General features: G+C 40.2%; 1 protein-coding gene across 5 annotated transcripts in view; it reads left to right on the top strand.

Moving 5' to 3' along the window:
• SOS1 (SOS Ras/Rac guanine nucleotide exchange factor 1) overlaps window positions 1-22,154 on the top strand; it is an 81,277-nt gene that overhangs the window by 6,244 nt on the left and 52,879 nt on the right. For 4 of the 5 annotated variants that reach the window (XR_016281665.1, XR_016281666.1, XR_016281667.1 and 1 more), the window contains exons 1-8: window positions 6,580-6,680; window positions 9,066-9,191; window positions 11,374-11,505; window positions 12,444-12,608; window positions 13,978-14,187; window positions 18,373-18,516; window positions 21,525-21,635; window positions 21,720-21,818. Coding sequence is in view for 2 of the 5 variants with exons in the window: in XM_089529014.1 (XP_089385140.1) it covers window positions 6,591-6,680; window positions 9,066-9,191; window positions 11,374-11,505; window positions 12,444-12,608; window positions 13,978-14,187; window positions 18,373-18,516; window positions 21,525-21,635; window positions 21,720-21,818 (1,077 nt within the window). In the remaining 3 variants the exon portion in view is untranslated. Of the gene's footprint in view, window positions 1-6,579; window positions 6,681-9,065; window positions 9,192-11,373; window positions 11,506-12,443; window positions 12,609-13,977; window positions 14,188-18,372; window positions 18,517-21,524; window positions 21,636-21,719; window positions 21,819-22,154 lie in introns of those variants that run through there. The other variant, XM_089529015.1, reaches the window with a different exon arrangement.

The following is a 22,154-nucleotide window of genomic DNA, read 5'->3' as shown; positions in this document are numbered from 1 at the left end:
ATTTATTCAGGTGGAGCCATGTTGGCCAGACGGCAAAGTACAACAATATACAGTCCACAGTGCCAAGGGATCGTGTCGCACCTTGGAGACTGAGGGCCAAAACAGCAGCTTGAGGGCATGGCGTTTACATCTCCAAGACGTTCCGAAGCCTCTCTGGCCGACCAGACGTGGCTGGCTTAAAGACGCTCTGGAGGCGCGGTGTTTACATGCCCCACACTGCTGGAAGAGCTTGAAGGTTCTCCGGGGTTTTACCAGCCCAAATAGAAGCTGATCTTTTCCGCTCCTATTTGGGCCAGCTCCATGGCGTGTGGTTGCTGCAGCACTGGAACGACCAGCTCTGGAATGGTTCCAATCCACCCTTTCCAAGCTGTCTGTTTCAACTGTAACTGAAAGAAAGAATCTGGTAGCCTGGTCGCATGAGTATTTGTATGCATCTGAAGAAAGAGGCTCAAGTTTATGAAAACTTATGCTACCAGCTTCTTTATTTCAGTTATTTTCAAAGATGTTAGTGTACTTTACTGTGGGTAGGTGGATGTCAGGCATTTGGTTAATGTAGACATTCACATGAGGTGGCTAACAATCCCTGATAAATGTTTCTTCTGGCATGTAAGCCTGCAAATAGCTATCAGATGTGTTGTGTTTAGTCCTGAGTATTTGGTCATCCACGAAATTTGTTTTTTAATTATCAACATGCATGTATTCATCTGTGGCGGCCCAGGCTAAATAAATCTCACTACTATTATCACCAACAGCCTAGAGATGACAGAAGGATGGAGAAAGCATTGTAGAGGTTAAGTTATTTTCCAATTTCATTTGTTTCCCAGAGAAACATACATATATGGCTGGGAATTCCCTATTTGGGATGGGGAAATTGTGAGGGCATCTTGTACTGGAACAGTTTGAATAGAGTTGTATCGAAAGAAGGATCAAACAGAGGTGCGCTTGCACATTTTTTCCCAAGGAACTAGTTTCTTGTGAGTAATTACAGAGGTGGCCAGTTTCACTGAGTTAACTTGTAATAAAAATATGTTTTAAGCTATTTATTTTTCCACTACCGAAAGTGGAACAAAATTAAAAGGCACTGTGAGTTTCATGTTATTTATGTAAGATTTATTGGACTGTGGATTGTATTTTCTCTTGATTTGTTTGTTGTGATTGGTTTTGATATCCAGTTTAAATGGACCTTGATGTTAATGCACATAACACTTCCCTTTCTTGCATGATGAGAAAGAAGGTGATGTTATTAAAATATTTATATTTTACTCAATATCCAAGAATCTTAGGGCAGCACACAAGCTTTTAAACCATTTAAAATAGTTTATTTTTTATCTGCACATGGCCCATTTTAATGCATGAGGCTGGCAATGTTTTAGAGATGGAGTGTACTTGCCTTAGAAATGTTGCATTGGAAGTGAGCTTTGACAAGAAGTTTATCATGTAATGATTTGTTTTAAATAACTGTTCTGTAGGATGTGAGAAATTTAACCTATCTATGCCAACAAGCTGTGAAGTGAGTATGTAGCATATAACTAGGCAGTTTAAAAAAACTTGGGTGAATATTTAATTATTAATGTTTATCAGTTCTAAGGTATTTATATTTTATTTCTTCACTAACAATTTAGAGCTGGGTATAATACTGTAAACAGTATGTTTACAGCTGAACATAAAAAAAACACAAAAATTATGACCACGGTGGTTGTTGTTAACTGTCCTTGAAACTACCCTGATTCTTGGTAACCCTGCAGATGAGACATCTCCAGGCCCTCCTATCCTCCACTAAGTTTGCGGGATCTGCTTAGGACCTGCAGATTCAGGCAAATGGCCTCCATGATTGAGTCCATCCATCTGGAATGTGACCTTCCTTTCTTTCCACTACCCTCTACCTTTCCCAGCATTATTGTCTTTTTAATTAGTCATTTTTCCTCCCGATGTGGCCAATGTATGGCAGCCTCAATTTTATTATCCTACAGACAACCTACATAATTTTAAAATGGACAATAAAGAGATTGAAATAGTCCACGATTTTCCATACTTGGGCTCATTCATCAGAGTGGAGCCTGCAGTCAAGAAATCTGAAGAAGACTAGGCCTCGGAAGGGCAGCTCTATGAAGGAAGATCCTCAAGTGTAAAGATATACCAAAATTAGGTTTGTCCATGCCATCATATTTCTCATTTTTCTGTATGGTTGTGAAAGCTGGACAGTGATGAAAGCTGATGGGGGGGGGGAATCAACTCATTTGAGAGGTGGTGCTGGAGAAGAGTTCTGAGAATACTGTGGACTGCTAACAAGACCAGTGGATGGATCCTAGAGCAGATCAGGCCCTAACTGGAAGCAAAGATGACTAAACTAAGTTTATCATATTTTATTTCACACCATCAGAAGAAATGTCTCATGACAAAAGACTGTAATGCTTGATAGAGTGGAGGACAAACCAGCCTGATGTAATGGTTTCAGCATGACTTTGGAGACCAGGGTTTGAATCCCAGCTCGGCCATGTAAACTCACTGGTTAACCTTAGGCAAGTCACATTCTCATAGCCTCAGAGAAAGAGGATGGCAATGGCACACACCCTGAAGAAACTTGCCAAGAAAACCCTATGATATGGTCACCTTAGGATTGCCATAAGTCAGAAATGGCTGCAAGGCATACAACAACAACAAAGTAGTGGGGAATAGGAAAAGAGGATGACTGTATTCCAGATACATAGACTCAATCAGAGAAGCCACAACCATGAGTCTGCAGGAGCTGAGCAGGGCAGTTGAGGATAGGGTGACTTGGAGTCTCTCATACGTAGGATCGCCATGGGTTTAGTTTGGCTTGAACACAATTAACCATACCAAAAATAATAACTAATTATTGTACTAGGAATTATTTTCTATGGACAGAAGGGGTCTGCTCATGCATGGTTTCTCTGACCAGTTTTCATGGATCCCTCCTTCCTATTTCATAGTTTACACCATTAGTAAAGTCACCCACCCATCTATAATAATTGGATGGGGAGGTGGAAGTACTGGTCTGGGGAGGAAGGGGATTGGAAATCTACTTCCACCAGTCAATCCATTTGCTTATTTATTTAATTTATATCTTGCCTTTCTCCTGTCATGGGATTCAAGATGGGATTCAGCATCCAAAATATCACAGTACAATTTATAAAATTTGTTGTTGTTAACTGCTTTTGAGTCATCCTTGGCTCGTGGCAGCCCTGTGGATGAGACATCTCTGGTTCTCCCTGTCCTCAACAGCTCTGCTCAGGTCCTGCAGTTTCAGCCCATGGCCTCCCTGATTGGATCTAACCATCTGGCATGTTGTTTACCTCTCTTTCTACTGTGTTCTATCTTTCCTAGCATCATTGCCTTTTTTTTAATGAATTGTGCCTTCTCGTAATGTGGCCAAAGTATGACATCCTCAGTTTAGTCATTCTTGATTCCTAGGGGGAGTTCTGGCTTGATCTGTCCATGAACACTTGTTTGCTTCTTGGCTGTCCCCTGTATCCTCAGCATTCTTCTCCAGAACCACATCTTAAACGAGTTGATTTTCTTTCATTCAGCTTTCTTCACTATCCAGCTCTCACATCTGGACAGGGCGATGGGGAATAAAGTGGCTTCGACAATTTATAAAGTACTTCATACAAAAGTTAAAACACAGACTAAATTTGATGTTAAAACACAAGTTAAAAACAGCATTAAAAACATTAAAACAGAATGGAATGAATGACGCTACACACATCCTGCATGAAAAGCTGTATCTTCTGTAGCATACTAAAAACAAAATGGCTTTTTAAGTATAAATGTCTTTATCTGCTGGTGGAAAGACAGCAGAGACGGAGCCAGCTAGACGTCCTGAGGGGAGGAATTCCACAGTTTAGGAGCAGCCACCAAGAAGACTCTTTCTTATGTTCTCATCAGACGTGCCTAGGATGGTAGTGACTAAGAAGAAATCTTCCCCCATAGATCTTACAGACAGTCCCATAAAGGTAGTCCCTTGACATGAATGTCTAGTCTGTAGGGGGTGGTGCTCATCTCCATTTCTAAGCTAAAGAGCCAGTGTTGTCCAAGGGCTGCTCTGGTAGTCATGGGGCCAGCATAACTGCACCAAATGCTGTTACCTTCCCATAGTGGTACCTGTCAATCTACTTACATTTGCATGCTTTTGAACTGCCGGGGTGGACAGAAGCTGGGACTAGTGATAACAGTTCACCCCATCATGCAGCACTTGGGCCTCAAACTGCCAACCTTCCAATCTTGTGATCATCAGAACTGGTGTCTTAACCACTAAGCCACCACATCCTCTTGGGGAGACAGGGATTTTTCACATAGTCTGGACCCAAGCTGTATAGGCATATCGAGTTAAAACACTTTGAATTCTGCCCAAAAACAAATTGGTAGCCAGTGGAGTTGTTTCAGTAAAGAGGTTATATGTTCTGCAGTCAGCAACCTGGCTGCAACAATTTGGAATCAATTGATTTTATAAAGCCTTGAAAGGGATTGTCCACATGGACCAGAGGCCTGGGATTGCCCTGACCTTGTATTGTCTAGATAAAACAATGTAGGCCAAAAAACCCTGGCCAGGATCCTACCTGTCCAGACATGGATCTGGCCTGACTACCTCAGGATAGTTAACCCTGGTCTTGGTAGTTTCTAGAAAATTCCATGACAAAAGCAGGCTGTTCAGACAGCCCCCCCCCCCCCCATACTCCTTGCCTTGCCGGCTGTTGCTCCAACTGAGAAGCCCCCCAATCACTGTATCTGACACGGAAACCGGGCCCCTGAACACATGGGTGCAAGCAGGTAACCTGTTTCCATGTTATATGCGGTGACTGGGAGGCTTCTCAGTCAAAGTGACAGTGTGGCAGTTCAGGAGTGTGCGCTAGCCTCGGGTCCCAGATCAGCACAGGGATGGATGTATGAACACCTTCCTGGCCTCCCGCCAACCTAGGGACCAACTCAGGTGAATATCGGGGCCAGGAAAGCACAGGCTCACCCCATGTTTTCCTGACCTGTCTGCTCAGGCCCATAGTGTGCTTTACCATAATCCACACTGACACATGGAATGAGTCTCAGTCTGACTCCAACTCACTATGTATACATTTTTGGCATGTTGAAAGCAAGCTTTCCTGTCCTGCTCCCGCCCACCCCCCATGGGACAGTCATAGGGGGAATCTGAAGCTGCTGTATGTCAAATTAGGAAAGACATTTAAAAAGAGGCTGTGTCTCACTCAGTTGTTAAATTTATTCTCAATGAAAAGAGCAGACACATCATTTCATACTAAGAGGAAGAAGGGGTGTGCGGAGTTGGGGAATTTGTTTAGAGTATAGTGTTACTTGGCAGTCTTCTGCCTCAGTGTCTTAACCCATTTTTAAAAGTGCTGTGACATCTTAGTGGCTGGGTACTTTTATTGTTTTGCACAACTCAGAGCAACATACACAGATACACAGTTGGCCCTACACATTTGCAGCTTTGACTTTTGCAGATTTGATTGTTTGCTGATTTAATGGATGTCTTCTCCTTAGGAATCTCTATATCATCCAGTGTGACTCTGCTGGATGTTGACCATAGAGTCACACTGGAGGACCTAGAGATTCCTAGAGAAAACACTTCTCTAGGCATTTTTAGGTCCTTCAGCATGATACTGTGGACAGGTTCTGGCTGATGTTGACCATGGAGTTGCAGTGGGCAACCTAGAGATTCCTAGAGAGGTGTTCACTCAGGTTTAAAAAAAAAATTGTTTTTAATTTGAGATTTTTCTACTTTCACTAGTATCCTGTACCCCTAACCCCAGCGAATGTGGAAGGCCAACTGTACTGTGTAAAGCCTGTGTATATGCATTTATGATGTATAAATTAAGTTCAGGAGCTAAGAACAAAATAAAAGGCAATAAGAACAGAAAATGTAATGACACACAACTGCAAAAAGTTTGGAATCTTGTGCTTCTCTTTTCTATTAACTACACTTTCCTGCCAATCCAAACCAGTAAGAAGTGGTTAATCTTAATTAGGGTTAGTTTTAACACAGTCAGTTGGAAACTACAGTTACTGAAGCTTAATTGTTTAAAGTAATCAGGGTTAAGAACAGTTAATATGACTGAAAACAGTGCTGAACCATAGAAAGAGAGGGCTGAAAAGGTTAGCGTGTAGCTCATAACTTTTAATGAGTGACTGAAATAGTGATACTTTTGCTTTCTGATGGTTGAATTTATACAAACTTTGTTTCGTGTGCAAAATTATTTAAAATGTTGTATATAAAATTACTTTTAGGCTATATACAAGGTGTATACAAAACATAAATGAATTTCATTTTTAGACTTGGGTCCCATCTCCAACATAATCTTATTTTACTCCAATATCCCAAAAAATCCGATATCCAAATCACGTCTGGTCCCAAGCGTTTCAGATAAGTGAGACTCAAGCCCCGTGTGTGTGCGCGCACACGTGTGTGTGTACATTTGTGCGTGCACGCATGCGTGTATACACACACACACACACACACACAGATTCTTCCACAATTTCCCATTCGAAATGGAAAAAATAAATTAATCTAGAAAAAAGATCGAGTCTTTACAATCTCTCAACCATTTTCTCTTCTAATAAAGATGGAGGTAAACATCCAGATGGTTTGGGAGGTCTTTGCATGGACTGGACTGATATGGAGGAGGAGGAAGAGAAGGTGGAGAAAAAATGATGTTAGTTTGATTTACAGCATTTTAACTTGAGTCCCACTGACCTCAATAAATCCTACATATTTCTGTGGCTGCATCTGCACTGCAGAAAGAATGCAGTCTGACACCAGTTTAGCTGCCATGGCTCAGTGCTGTGGAATTCTGTGTTTTGTAGTTTTGTGAGACTTTAGGAAAAGACATTCTACCTAAACCTTAGGGGAAACTTCCTAATTGCAAGAGCTGTTGGACAGTAGAATATGCTGCCTTGGAGTGTGGTGGAGTCTCCTTCTCTGGAGATTTTTAAACAGAGGCTCAATGGCCATCTGTTGGGAATGCTTAGATTGTGAATGCCTGCATGATAGGAGGTTTGGCTGGATGGCCCTTGTGGTGCCTTCCAACTCTATGATTCTTTGAGATATTCAGTTTTCTCTGTCAGAGAGTTGTGGTGCCACAACAAACTAAAAATCTCAGAAATCATAGCATTGAACCATGGCAGATAAAGTGTTATCAAACTGCATTATTTCTGCACTGTACTGCAGGTGCAGTTAATGTCATTCCTGTTCTCCAGCATACAGATGTTTTCCCAGAATAGATACAAGAAGCGGATTGGAGGAGAGGACCCCATCCAAAGTAGGACTTAGGTGCACATTAGCTACACTTACACAGCCACTGAATATCATGGAGAGTTGGCCCTCTGTATGCACAGATGATGCACCCACAGATTTAGCTAACCTAACCACAGCTTGAAAATATTCACAAACAAAAATATCCAAAAAGCAAACTGGACTTTGCCATTTTATATATGTGATGCCGTTTCATTATGCATTGTTTATAATGGGATTTGAATGTCAATAGATTTTTGTATCTGTGAGAGGCCCTGGGCCAATACCCAGTGGATACCAAGGGGCCACTGTATGCATGTCACTTCTTGTATTTATTGGCCTTACTTGTGGGTCTAGTAAAGGAAGGATTTATTTTAATTCTAATTTTATCCATTTCTAAATGATGGGGTTTCTGTTGCCTGGGAAGGAAGTTGCTTCATTGTAGGGAAAAACTGCTTCAAGAAAGTAGCCTGTCAAGGTACTTTTTTAGGTCATCTGGCAAAGATTAATTTCACCATCTGGGGCTGTGTTACTAGAATCATAGAATCATAGGCCCATTACAGATGGGCCTATAGTACAGACTGGGTCCATATTAGGGTTAGAAAGGGGCGTCACTTCCAGACGCCCCTAACCCTAATACGGACCGCGTCTGTACAAAATGGTGGCTCCCATTCCACACGGGGGCCGCCATCTTTACATAGCGGACGCACTGTGTCCACACGTCGCGTGGCACATATGACACTGCGAGTGCACCATTGGCGCCTCGCAGCATCATATCTGCGCCACAAAGAGAAGCGCCATTTTGGCGCTTCTTATTTGCAGCGCGGAGGAGCCTAGCGGTTTGGACACTGGGGCTCCTCCGCGCTGCAAATGGCGGCGGCGGCAGACCACCCCTTCTGGGCGGTCTGTAACGCGCCATAGAATCGTACAGTTGGAAGAGACCACAAGGGCCATCCAGTCCAACCCCTGCCATGCAGGAAATCACAATCAAAGCATCCCTGACAGATGGCCATCCAGCCTCTGTTTGAAGACCTAAGGAAGGAGACTCCACTACACTCCAAGATACTAAATGCATCTTTTATCCTAATGGCACATCTGACATGATACATCATGGTCTCTGGGTCTCTGTTCAAGGAACACTGCATGCCGATAACAAAAAGTAACCAATTTGTCATTTTGCGGGAGTGCCTACTTAAGTGCAGCCGAGTTTCATTAAAAATCAAGCAATTTCTTAAGCAAAACATTTTCAGCACTGACCTGTTGAAAGCTTTGTGTATGTGTAAATGTGTGGCCCCAAATTTCAAGCTAGTATTACTCATTCCCAAAACATCTGTATGCTTCAGCTTAAGGAATTAGCTAATCAAGGGTATAGTGCAGCTACCAATAAAGCGATTCTAAGAGCAGAACGGCAGATGCATCTTAAATCCAGCCAGGACAAAAGATAGGTGACAGTTGCTTCTGCGCCCAGCAGATCATTGTATTTTGATCCCTACACACACAGACATACTGAAAAGAATAGAGCACATTTTGACCAAGAGGCTGAGCGGACAGGCCAGGATAGCACGGGCTTAGCCTGTGCTATTCTGCCTTAGGTACTCATCTGGATTGGTCCCTGGATCATTGTAGGGACTGATGGGTGTTTTCTTGCCTGTCATTGCACTGCCCTAGGACACACTACTGACTCACATGCCTTACCTTGTAACAATCCTACTGAGAACACCCCCCCCCATTGCTTTATAAATGTTCAATATTCTAAGATGCTTCTGGAGTAGAAAATGTAAATTTAATTATTTTATGTTGAATACAGGTTCAGATGCAAGTCCATCCTAAATTGTCATCTACTGAAGATGCTTTGCAATATGTTGAGGAGTTAATTCTACAGTTGCTAAACATGCTATGCCAAGCCCAGCCTAGAAGCTTCCAGGATGTAGAGGTAGAAAAAGAGTTTTTAGTTAATTTTGTAATCACCTATGTGATGTTGATGTTTTTATTGTTGATATAGTACTAAGAAGTTATGTACTGTTTCATTGAATTACTGGTATTATGTTAGATTCATGCTATTTATTTGTAAATGTTAATATACTTTTGCCATCTATATTATCCTAATCTTTGTGTTGCAAGCCACTTTATGCACAACACGTTTATTGTGGGAAAATGGTATACAAATAAATTGATGGTATTTTTAGTTTTTAGGGTATGTGATGTATACCAGCTACATGCAAATATATATAGACTCTGTTGTTTGCTCTTCTATTTTATGTAATTTAATAATGAATTCTGCTAATAGACTGAAGTTAAATTCTTCAGAAGATCTGTAGACAGGCAGTTCCTGGGTCTGGGCAATTACATGGTGGTAATATCTGGTGCACAACTAAGATGCCTGTTGGTCGCAGCATTATCACTAGATGCTTTGGAGGCTGCATGTTCTCTTCTGTGCCTAATTCAAGCTATAGTGCTTGCTTGAAAGCCGGCTTGGACAACTTAGGGGTTGGACAGACGGGGGGGAGGTGGCAGACAGAGGCCGCCTCTTTATCCCCTGCATTGTTGCTGTGGCAACCGCACGATGCCGCAATTATGCGTTCCAAAAAGGAGCCACAAAATGCAGCTCCTTTTTATTCTGCTACCAAGGCTCCGTTAGCGCCCTGGAGTGAAGCGGTGATGTCTCTTGTGTGCTGCGCAGTTTGGAGGCAGCGCACAATGCACATCATCGGCACGTGCCCTGTCTAAATGCGCGCGCACCCAAAATGATGCCAGGAAAGCACAGAGCATGTGGAAGCTCAGAGCTCCCCAGCCCTAATTTTGGCCCAGGTCGGTCTGTACTTAACGTCTCAGTGGACAACTCATGTAGACTTCCAAAAATACCCGAAAAACAAAGTAAGAAGTGATTTGAAACCCTGCGCGAGGGAGGCGAGGTGTGTGCCGGTGAGAGCGGCGCATATATAAAGCTGGCTTGACGGACCCCTTTGCTCCTGCCTTGGACTTTGGCCCGCGTTCCAGTCTCTGGAACTGAGTTGACACCTGCGCGAGGGAGGAGGGGTGTGCGCCCCTCCCCCACTCAGCCCTGGATTTGCTACTGTTAGTTAGAGCTTGAGTGTCTGGAAACGATAGGAATGTAATTAGTAGACTCTTTGATTGTTTCAATTGTTTTCATGTTAAATCTTGGCTTGTTAGTGTTGCATTAGGTAGTTATACAGTTGTGTGATAGATCGGAGGTGTAGAAATTTATTTATTGTTAATGTGGGTTGTTTTAACTTATTGTATTCAGTTAAGGTAAAGGGCTGACTTATTAGTGAATATTCGTTAATATATTTCTCCTGTTTTGTTCTGTATTTTGTTAACCACTTTGCTCTGTGGAAAAGCGGTATATAAATAAAATTTATTATTATTATTATTATTATTATTATTAAATTGATCTAGGGAAAAACAGATATTTTAAAATATTAAATAACAAAGGGATGTTGCAACCTATTTAAAAGATTCAATGTCATTCCTGGAAGTTTACCAGGAAGAAAATTTTATTGATCAGAAAGAGGAGCCAAGGCTGCAAGAACAGAAGGGGCAGATGGCTCCATAGGGTTCCAGGGCTGTATTTTGCCCATATCTGCTTTAAAACCATCCATGGCATTTGACCCAAGTACCTTAAGGAGCACCTCCTCCCTTATTAGTTTGCCTGAGCATTACTGGATGAAGGCGTTTGATAAGAAAACAGCTATGATATTATGAAGGAAATACTTTCTGTGGTGGCCTCCACACTCTGGAATGCCTTCCTCAGAGATATTTGCCTTTGCCAGTGTATGCTTTTTGCTTGTTTGTTTATGTTTTTTGAGATGCCAGATGAAAACATGTTTATTAGCATGGGATTTGATTGTTGATTCTAGTAAAAATTTAGCTTGCGATTGAATAGTTTTATCTTTCTCATTTTTATTCTTTTATTATTGATTTTATGTTGATTGATCTTACTGTATTCTCTTAGCTACCTTGGAACTCACTGTTCTTTATGAGGGTAGTGAATAAAATAAAACTCTTTTCAATTACTTAGCATATGTCAGATGAATTTTATTTATTTATTTATTGGATGCATACTTAGCTGTAGTTCCTGATTTTTGTGTTAAAAGGACCGTGTGCAAAAGAGTTTTCCCCATCCTATTGATAAGTGGGCGATAGCCGATGCTCAGTCTGCAATTGAAAAGAAGAAGCGAAGAAACCCATTATTTCTTCCAGTAGAAAAGATTCACCCATTATTAAAAGTAAGTATTATTAATGTAGCATATAAGATGGTGCAGAATTAGTGATGCTTGTTCTTCAATACTTGTTCAACTTTTATAAAGAAACTGATTTCTTAAGCTCTGTCTGAATTTTATCTTCAAATCTTCACATCAGTTGAGACCTCATCCAAGCAGCCTGTCATCCTAACTAGCACTGATTCCAACTATATTGGTCAAATTTTAGCTTTTTGGTGACCAGGCAAAATATGTGGCCTCCAGTATGACTGCAAGGATCTTTTTTTTTTTAATCTCAGGAGAAGATGTATAATATTTGTAACAGGAGGGATGCTCATTGTAATAAGTAAATTTTCCGACTCAGAGTCTAGCTAGTAAGAGCTGTTCTACAACACAAGCTAGGCCTAGAAAAATATTTCAGGTTCTTATGCATCTATTTTTAGTGACCAGCTTTACTTAGAAGTGAAAAATACATACATTCTTGAGTGCAAGCAAGCACCTTGGGGCTAAATCTAACATTCCACGGATTGCTGCAGCAGAATTTTCCAGGCTACAATGCTGCAGATCAGGGTTTGATTCCCCGCTCAGCCCTGGAAACCTACTGGGTGACCATGCGCAAGTCACCACACTCTTAGTTTCAGAAAACCCTATTATAATGGCCTTAAGGTTGCCGTAAGTCAGAAATAACTTGAAGGCACACAACAACAACAACAACAACAACAATAAATAGTTTATGCAACTTAACTATCAAGAAATATAGTGAAATTATGTTGTGTAATTAAAAATCTGATGTTTCTGCTGCTTTAACTCAGTGCTACTCCCAGTCCTGTCACATGCTATCTAGTAAATGAGTTTATTATTTGACACCTGATTAAATGGGTTTGTGTAAAATATATTTAGAAATACACATTTCTTAGGTATGTATCTGTTTAGCTTAAAGTTACTGAATTATCTTTTATTTTCAGGAAGTTCTCGGTTATAAAGTTGACCACCAAGTATCTCTTTACATAGTAGCAGTATTAGAATACATTTCAGCAGATATCTTAAAGTTGGTTGGGAACTATGTAAGAAATATAAGACATGATGAAATTACGAAACAAGACATCAAAGTGGCAATGTGTGCTGATAAGGTGGGTAGAATTTATATTTTCATTTACTATATATTTCACTGCATTTATTAAATACCTTCTACAATTAGAAGCAGAAGGGGCTTTAGCTTAGTGGAGATTTTTGTGAATGGAAGGAGGGGGTTGACTTGTACAGGGACCCTCTGCACCATTTCTTAAGCCTGTTTCCGAGGCTCTCTTTACCCTCTACTACAGTGGTTCTCAACCTTCCTAATTCCGCGACCTTTTTAATACAGTTCCTCATGTTGTGGTGACACCCAGCCATAAAATTATTTTTGTTGCTGCATCATAATATGTGTTTTCCGATGGTCTTAGGCGACCCCTGTGAAAGGACTGTTCGACCCCCAGGTTGAGAACTGTTGCTGTAGTAGGTTCGAGGAAGGGAGAAGGGGTCTCTAACATTGATTGTTTAACCAATTTCTGTGAGTAAATCCTCTTCATCCCCGCCGCTGTCGGGTGTCCTTGGGGCATGAAGCCCCAAGGACACCCCTTTCCAGGCTGTGGAAAGTGGCGGATCGGGGCCTCAGAGGCAGCTGAGCTCCGATCTGGCGGGGAAAGGGGCGGAAACAGGCCGCCCCTAAAGGGCGGTCTGTAAACTGCTAATATATCCTATGCAACTCCCTTCTCACAATTTACCATATATACTCTTCTATAAGTCTAAAAATTTATGCCCAAAAATTGATCCCAAAATTTCAGGTTGACTTATTTACCGGTCAGTATGATAATGGGATAGCAGCTCTTTCAGATTTCTCCATGCAGTTGGGAGACAGTTTCTTTTTCCCTTGAGTCAGGCAGAAAGAATCCTGGTTGATTAATTGCTGTTAAACAAACAGTCACTCTCCAGCCACCAGCTGCTGCTGTTTGGAGGATGAAGGCTGAGACCAAAGTTGAAACCCTAAGACAAAAAACTTCAATTAGAGCTGCACACATACACACACTGGAGGAGCCTTGAAGTTTTATCCTTGACTTATCCATGGGTCACTGCAAAATTCATAATTTTGGCCCCAAATCCTTCCCTTGACTTATACATGAGGTTGACTTATAGTCGGCTATATACGGTAATACTTAGAGCGAATCTCTGATTGTTCAGCAAAATTATACATGGATTTTTACTGTGCTCTGTAGAAGATGCAAGATTTTCTGATTTTCCTGTCCCCTTTCTTGATACAATCCTAGATATTTCTACTGGCTCTGTGGTTGGATCCAACAACCCAATTTGGGGCATGTAACTGCTAGTTTTCCAGAAGCTTTGTTTTTCATTATCCATGCCATAATAAGCTAATTTCAAGGATAATCCTGTTCCAATTTTTTTCTCCAGTGCCTGTTTAACTTTGGTTCTATGATCCCAAAATTAATTCTCTTTCTTCCACAGGTGTTAATGGATATGTTCCATCAGGATGTAGAAGATATTAGCACACTGACATTATCTGATGAAGAACCCTCCACTTCAGGAGAACAAACATACTATGATATTGTGAAATCATTCATGGCAGAAGTTCGACAATACATAAGGGAGCTAAATCTCATAATAAAAGTGTTCAGAGAACCTTTTATTACCAATCAAAAGCTGTTTTCAGGTCATGTAAGTATTTTACACTTTCCTTATACTTGGAAACAAAGTTCATGGTTTCTTTGGAGTGATTGGCCAGCATGCCCCAGCACACAAAACTGTTTTCAATTCCAGCTTGTTACAACATCCAAAAATGGCCAATGAGTTTGTCAGCCTCTCTGTGCCTTAAGTACGCTTAAGCTTTAAGTAAGGCTTAAGCCCTCTCCCAATGACTCTCATTTACAGGCAGTAAAGTTTGTAGGAAACTTGGAGCCATCATCTAAATATTATCCTTTTTCTTTGTTCCAGCAAGGAGGGAGCCCCTGCTATCATTGCACAATTACCTTGGCAGGCAACATCTTTCCACTGAAAGGAAGTGTAAATTTTCTTCCAGTCCACTTTTTGTGACCTTGTATATTTTATTGTAGTTGCATCATTGTATTTTTGACACCAATTTACAAGCTGAACAGATCTGCTGAGAGTTAAAGGCCTTGCTAGCTGAATGGGGTCATTTGAGGACACTTTATGCCCAGTTGATAATATAAGGATCCACAACTATAACAATATTAAAATACATATTTGTATCTAAGCAATTGCATTAAGCAAATATTGTCTAGGTTTCTTCTGTTTCAAAGCATATGAATACTGATAACAAAGTATTTTAAAATTAACTAATGTCAGTATTGCTGAGCTAAAAGTAAACAAAATAAAAATTTGATTATTCTGGATTTTCTAATGTTTACCTAAAATGTGTAGCTTTTCATAATTTAGTATCTACGTGGCCATTCATACAGTCAAAATACACATATACCTCAGTTAATAAAGCAGATATATTCTTGGGAATTACTTCTCTAACAGAAAATTTTGTACAAGACGCAGAAATAACATGGAAAGAATAGGGATAGGTTCCTATATCACAAAAAAGGAGCAGCTTGAATAGGTTTAGCAGACTATTCAGAACCATAAAGATACACACATGAAATTAAACACCCAGGTCAGGTAAGCATTACATGAGTAAACAAAAACAGTTGGAATCATCTAAAGACCAGTTCAAGGATTCTTCCAAATGGCATTCAGGGATGATATTTTTCTTTCATCAGTGTCCACTTTTCTAATAATTTCTGTTTTGGTAGCCAAACATATGCATGTACAATAATAGATTTGAAAGGTAGCTGCTATTTATCTTGACTGTTGTAAGGAGACACACATGATTACCTTAGTATCAGCTAGAGTAGAATCTCGATATTTTTTTACTCAAGTCTTATTGCATTGGTTACTATAAAAATGCTTCTGCAGCCCAACACTGGAGGTTTGTGTTTCTCCAGCCTTCTTTTACAATCCTTTCAAATGCTGATATTGCTATTAAAAAAACCCTAGGTAGACAGAGGACAAGGAAGAAGGGGGGGCTGGGCAAGCATTAAAAGATTTTGTAAAAAGAAGCTTCTTTCTTAGAGGCTTTGTTAACTGAGATACGCCTGTATTCTGGTATTGTGAGGTAAATATGGTATATCAATGAAAAGACAAAACTCTTGACATACAGAGAATCTACTTTGTGAAGTGTTACCTCTGTCTCACAAGCTATCAGTACAGAGCAGAGTATTTTCTACTTATTATTATTATTATTATTATTATTATTATTATTATTATTAACCTTTATTTATAAAGCGCTGTAAATTTACACAGCACTGTACATACAATCTTTTTAATTAGACAGTTCCCTGCCCTCAGGCTTACAATCTAAAAAGACATGACATAAAAGGAGAAGGGAAAGGTGGTGGGGCTAGTAGGCTAATACATATAAAGTTCATAGCAATACAGGAAATGGTTCGATAAAACAGGCATCAAAAGAACATCAAATAGCAAGCGACAATTATGCAATGCCTGGGAACTTAGTTATTAAACATTGTAGCAAAAGCTGTAGTTAGTAATAATCAGTTTTGGAAAGCATCTGAATGTGAAAATATATGCTAGTGCAGTAGAAATCATTACTGAGTTGAAAAGTAATTCATTTTTCTGTGAGATGTCTGTTTCCTACTGCTGGAGTAAATATTTCACCAGTGGCTTGACAAAGAAAGGGCCAGGGGCTCAAGAAGAAAACACACCTTATAGGAAGCTTGCACCCAGGGTGGGTGGCAGTTCTTTAGTCAAATAGTGAATACAGTCAACCCTCTATTTTTATGGGGGGGGGGGTCTGTTCCGGACCCCCCCAAGCGAAAACAAAAACTCCCAGATATTCATGCCCCATAGGTGTGAATGGGGGGATGCCCCATTTTAACCCTCTCCTTTGCTCCTCGTGAGTAAGTGAGGATTGCAGATCTAAAGTGCACGCAAATGGAGAGGCAACTGTAAATGTTGCATGCTGTAGTGGTCTGAGCTACAGCTCTGGAGACCAGGCTTCAAATCCCAGCTGGGCCATAGAAAACCACTGTGAGACCTTGGGCAAGTCACACACTCTCAGCCTCAGATAACCTGTGATAGGGTCACTTAAGGGTCATTGTAAGTTGGAAACAAACTTGAAGGCAAGTCTCCAGGACCAGATGAACTACATCCAAGGGTATTAAAAGAATTGGCAAATGTAATATCTGAGCCATTGGCAATAATCTTTGAAAACTCCTGGAGAACAGGAGAAGTCCCAGAAGACTGGAGGAGGGCAAACGTTGTCCCCATCTACAAAAAAAGATGATCCCAACAATTATCGTCCAGTTAGTCTGACATCAAAACCAGGAAAGATTCTAGAGCAGATCATTAAACAGAGAGTCTGTGAACATCTAGAAGGCAATGCCATAATCACAAAAAGTCAACATGGGTTTCAGAGAAAGAAGTCATGCCAGACAAATCTGATCTCTTTCGTTGATAAAATTACCACCTTGGTAGATGAAGAGAATGCTGTGGATATAGTATATCTTGATTTCAATAAGGCCTTTGACAAGGTTTCCCTTGACATTCTTGCAAACAAGCTTGTAAAATGAGGGCTAGACAAGGCAACTGTCACATGGATTTATAATTGGTTGTTTGGCTGAAGCCAAAGGGTGCTCAGCAATGGCTCCTTTTCATCCTGGAGAGAAGTGACCATTAGGGTCCCACAGGGCTCTGTCCTGGGGCCAGTGGTACTCAACATCTTTATCAATGACTTGAATGACAGAATTGGGGGCATACTCATCAAATTTGCAGAGGACACCAAATTAGGAGGAGTAGCTAATACCCCAGAGAACAGTATCAAGATTCAAAATTACCAGAATAGATTAGAAAGCTGGGCCATAGCTAAAAAATGAATTTCAACACTGAGAAATGTAAGATACTGCACTTAGGGCAGAAAAATAAAATGCACAGATATAGGATGGGGGGCACCTGGCTGAATGAAACTACGTGTGAAAGGGATCTGGGAGTCCAAGTAGACCACAAGTTGAACATGAGTCAACAGTGCGACGCGGCAGCTAAAAAGGCCAATGCGAATTTAGGCTGCATCAATAGAAGTATAGTGTCTAGATCACGGGAAGTAATAGTCCCACTCTCCTCTGCTCTGGTCAGACCCCACCTGGAATACTGTGTCCAGTTCTGGGCACCTCAATTCAAAAAGGACATTGAGAAACTGGAGTGTGTCCAAAGGAGAGCAACTAAAATGGTGAAGGCTCTGGAGGCCATGCCCTATGAGGAACGCATTAGGGAGCTGGGGATGTTTAGCCTGGAGAAGAGAAGGTTAAGAGGTGATATGATAGCCCTGTTTAAATATTTGAAGGGATATCATATTGAGGAGGGAGCAAGCTTGTTTTCTGCTTCTGCAGAGACTAAGACATGGAGCAATGGATGCAAGCTCCAGGAAAAGAGATTCCACCTCAACATTAGGAGGAACATCCTGACAGTAAGGGCTGTTCAACAGTGGAACACACTCCCTCGGAGTGTAGTGGAGTCTCCTTCCTTAGAGGTCTTTAAACAGAGGCTGGATGGCCATCTGTCGAGGATGCTTTGATTGAGATTTCCTGCATGGCAGGGGGTTGGACTGGATGGCCCTTGTGGTCTCTTCCGACGCTATGATTCTATGAACACTGACAATTAAAGTTTATTTTATGTGATGCTTCAGTATTATTTCCTAGACTCTTCATGAAGTATGCAAACTTTAATCTTCTGTAATATATTCTGACTAGCAGTAATTATTATAATTTTGTGTTGATCTTAAATCCCACCTACATTTATTAATTATCAATCCATTCATTTTTGCAGGATGTTGAAAATATATTCAGTCGCATATCAGATATTCATGAGCTTAGTTTGAAACTGTTGGGCCATATTGAAGACACAGTAGAAATGACAGATGAAGGCAGTCCCCATCCTTTAGTAGGAAGCTGTTTTGAAGATTTAGCTGAGGTATGTTGCAGTAATTATAGGCATTTTCCCCATGCTTTTGTAGTTTACATAAATACTTATCATGCATATAAATCAAATATCTGATGCTTTATTAACAGGATTTTCTATTGACTGAAAGATTGAACTGCTTGAACTATAAGGATAGTTACTTTTTATATAGCAGATGATTGTTGGAAAATCTGTGTTTCTTCCCAAAGTCTTATTATATAAAACATAGCAGAATTCCAGTACAGGTGTAATGGTTCTGATCTCTTTGTTCCTCTCCAGTGTACCTTCCTTCTTTCCCTTCTCAGCCATTATCATCATTTCATATTACATCTGTGTCTAGTTCTGCACACCACACTTTATATACAGAATATAGACAAATTAGAAAGGGCTCAAGAACTAGATATGCTTAGCCTGAAGAAAATAAAAGGCTAGGGGAGGGTATGATAGTATTCTTGAAGTGTCTCCAAAGCCCTCGCAAAGAAGAAGGTGGAAATTGTTTTCTGATGCCCCAAAACTGAGACTGAATATTGTTGGCTTATGTTAAAGAAGGATGATTTTGGTTGTACAGTCGGCCCTTCTTATACACAGATTTTTTATACACAGATTCAAGCATCCATGGTTTGAAAATGTTCCCAAAAAAGTATAAATTTCAAATATCAAAACTTGATTTTCCATTTTCTTTTTAAGGGACACCATTTTGCTATGTCATTATATTTAATAGGACTTGAGCATACACTGATTTTGTTATCCATGGGGGAATCTAGGAACCAAACCCAAGCGTATAACAAGGGTCGACTGTATTTTTAATGAATTTTTAAATAGTAAAATCAGACAGACAGTGGAACCAATTAGTGGAGTGATATTAACATTGGCTAGCTATTTGTTGCAAGTGAAAGTATACACCAGATATGGATACCAAAAGGAATAAGACTGATATGGACAGATTCAAGGGATGTCCAAAGCAGGATTTCTTACAAATAGACTGGTTCAGAAACCAAATTCTCCTGAAGATTCATTATTAATCTGGTTTTGGAAGGTTGTGTATTGGCAAAAGCTGAAACATTTCTCTCTAAAACTTCCCTATAAGGAAGCAGCAAAGTGGAGGAAAGAGGGTGTAGTTTTGTGCCCATCTCTGGCAAGAACAGCCAATCCCTTCCTTATCCACTCTTGTGTCAGATAATGGGGAGAAATGGAATGGAACATTCAATAAATAGATCCCACATTTAGATCACAGATCTTCATTCAGTCTGATCAGTTTTCTCATCCACAATACCCCAATCTTGTCTCAGTTTAAGTTTCAGTATGCTTACCTTCATCAGTCTTGAAATTACCTCCAGCCAACTGTTAGTAGTCAGAATTGTTTAATGGCAAAATTAACTGATCATTCCGCCAACTGGCTAAAACTCCTAGTCTTGGATAATAGCCATAGTTAAGTGTTTTAAGTCAGGAGTAAATAGCTTTCAGACTTGAAGCATTTGATTTGTTTTTTATTAGATTCCCCAACTCAAGCTTGAGGCAAAAGACATAGAATAGCATTCCATAGATTTGAGGGTCATTGCTGAACTGAGATTAAGGTCCTTCAACATAAAAACCCACTTCTGGCTACCCTAAGCATCCTTGATTTCTACAGTATAATTTTGGTGGGGAATTAATTAAGAATTAGCATCTCCTGGTGAACTGCTGCAGATCATCCAAAGATCTGTTAATAGATCCAAATCTACTCATCCCTGTTTAAATCAGCCTTGTAAATGCTAATCAAAATGTTGACATTCAGAACTTCACTCCAAGAGTGTTTCTGTTTGTGACATTGCAAAGTAACCACTTCTGGTTTCCTGATACTTTTCCTCAGTAAATAACTTGAATTTGAGCCTCCAAGTCCTAATTTTTAGGTTTGAGAATATAACTTGGATTTGTATACTTCCGTTTCTCTTTAAAGTGGCTTCATTTCTACACTTACTCTTGAATGGTAAGCACCATACTTAAGCTTCATTGGATTTATTGTAGTTGGAACTATCAGTAGTATGAAAGTCTCCTGTAGTTTCATTCTCTAGGTGGCATGGACAAGCAATTCACAAAATTGGGTTATTTCCGAAGTGCTAGCAAATGTTGCAGTAGTCTCAAAGCCTTAGATTGTGGATCACTTATCCAAGCTATCCCAGCATGACTCGTCATGGTAAATACCAGTTTCTCATTCTAGATATCATTAGAAACTGGATGGGGAAAAAAAATAAAAGAAAGTGGATGAGGACAGGGAGATTGCAGTATATTGTTGAGGCTACAAGTCCTGTTTTGTTGGTTTAAGTTCATGACATTGGAACTAAACTCTTGGGTGTCTATAGTTGGTTGAAGGGGAAAGTTTCATTGCAGTGTACAGGTTTCCCAGTGAAATACTTGGATTTATATGTGAGTCTTATATTTGCAACTTTAAAATAATGTCAAGGGAAGTAATAGTGCCACTCTATTCTACTTTGGCCAGATCCCACCTGGAATATTGTGTCCAGTTCTGGGCACCACAATTCAAAAAGGACATTGAGAAACTGGGGTGTGTCCAAAGGAGAAGAGTAAAATGGTGAAGGGTCTGGAAACCATGTCCTATGAGGAGCTGGGGATGTTTAGCCTGGAGAAGAGAAGGTTAAGAGCTGATATAATAGCCCTGTTTAAATATTTGAAGGGATGTGATATTGAGGAGGGAGCAAGCTTGTTTTCTGCTGCTCCAGAGAACAGGACCCGGAACAATGGATGCAAACTCCAAGAAAAGAGATTCCACCTCAACATTAGGAGGACCTTCCTGACAGTAAGGGCTGTTCAACAGTGGAACACACTCCCTCGGAGTGTAGTGGAGTCTCCTTCCTTGGAGGTCTTTAAACAGAGGCTGGGTGGCCATCTGTCGGGGATGCTTTGATTGAGATTTCCTGCATGGCAAACGGTTGGTTGGATGGCCCTTGTGGTCTCTTCCAGCTCTATGATTCTATCATTCTAATGTTTGAGTCTACTAAAATATTCTGTAATTCTTTGTTTAGGAACTCGCATTTGATCCTTATGAATCATATACTCAAGATATTTTACGAACAGGCTTTCATGACCATTTTCTTAGCCAGCTATCAAAACCTGGGGCAGCATTCTATTTGCAGGTATGTGAAGTAGTACAATGAACACTGGAGATGTTGTTGCAATAAGTGTTGTTCATAAGATTGAAACAATTTTTATATTTCCAGTCTATAGGAGATGGTTTTAAAGAAGCTGTTCAGTATGTTTTACCAAGGCTACTTCTAGTTCCTGTTTACCACTGCCTTCACTATTTTGAAGTTTTAAAGGTGAGAAGAAAACTATCCCATCTATTATTGTAAAAGTTATTTGTATAAACACTGTCACTTATACATGGTTGGGAAAGGGCCAGTTTTTCTTTCTGGTGATAGTTCCTCATAGTGCTACTTCACAGATCAACAACCTCCAGACAAGAAGGCTGAAACACTGTCATGTGTAAGCAGAATACATGATATATGTCCATTAAAGTAAAAAAAATAGAAAAAAACCCTTTTAATTTTAGTGAAAGACTAGAATTTCTGTTACCACATTGTGTAACTGAGTGTAAATATACATAGTTTAAAAGCTTGTCTGTGCTTTTGCAGTTTCTTTATCTAGACATTAGA

This window comes from Sceloporus occidentalis, unplaced genomic scaffold, assembly GCF_023333645.1.
Source record: "Sceloporus occidentalis isolate IW3139 unplaced genomic scaffold, rSceOcc1.0.p SCAF_6, whole genome shotgun sequence".
In the NCBI taxonomy this organism is placed as follows: domain Eukaryota; kingdom Metazoa; phylum Chordata; class Lepidosauria; order Squamata; family Phrynosomatidae; genus Sceloporus; species Sceloporus occidentalis.
Note: the sequence above shows the minus strand (reverse complement) of the source record. Positions and strands in the feature narration are given on the sequence as shown.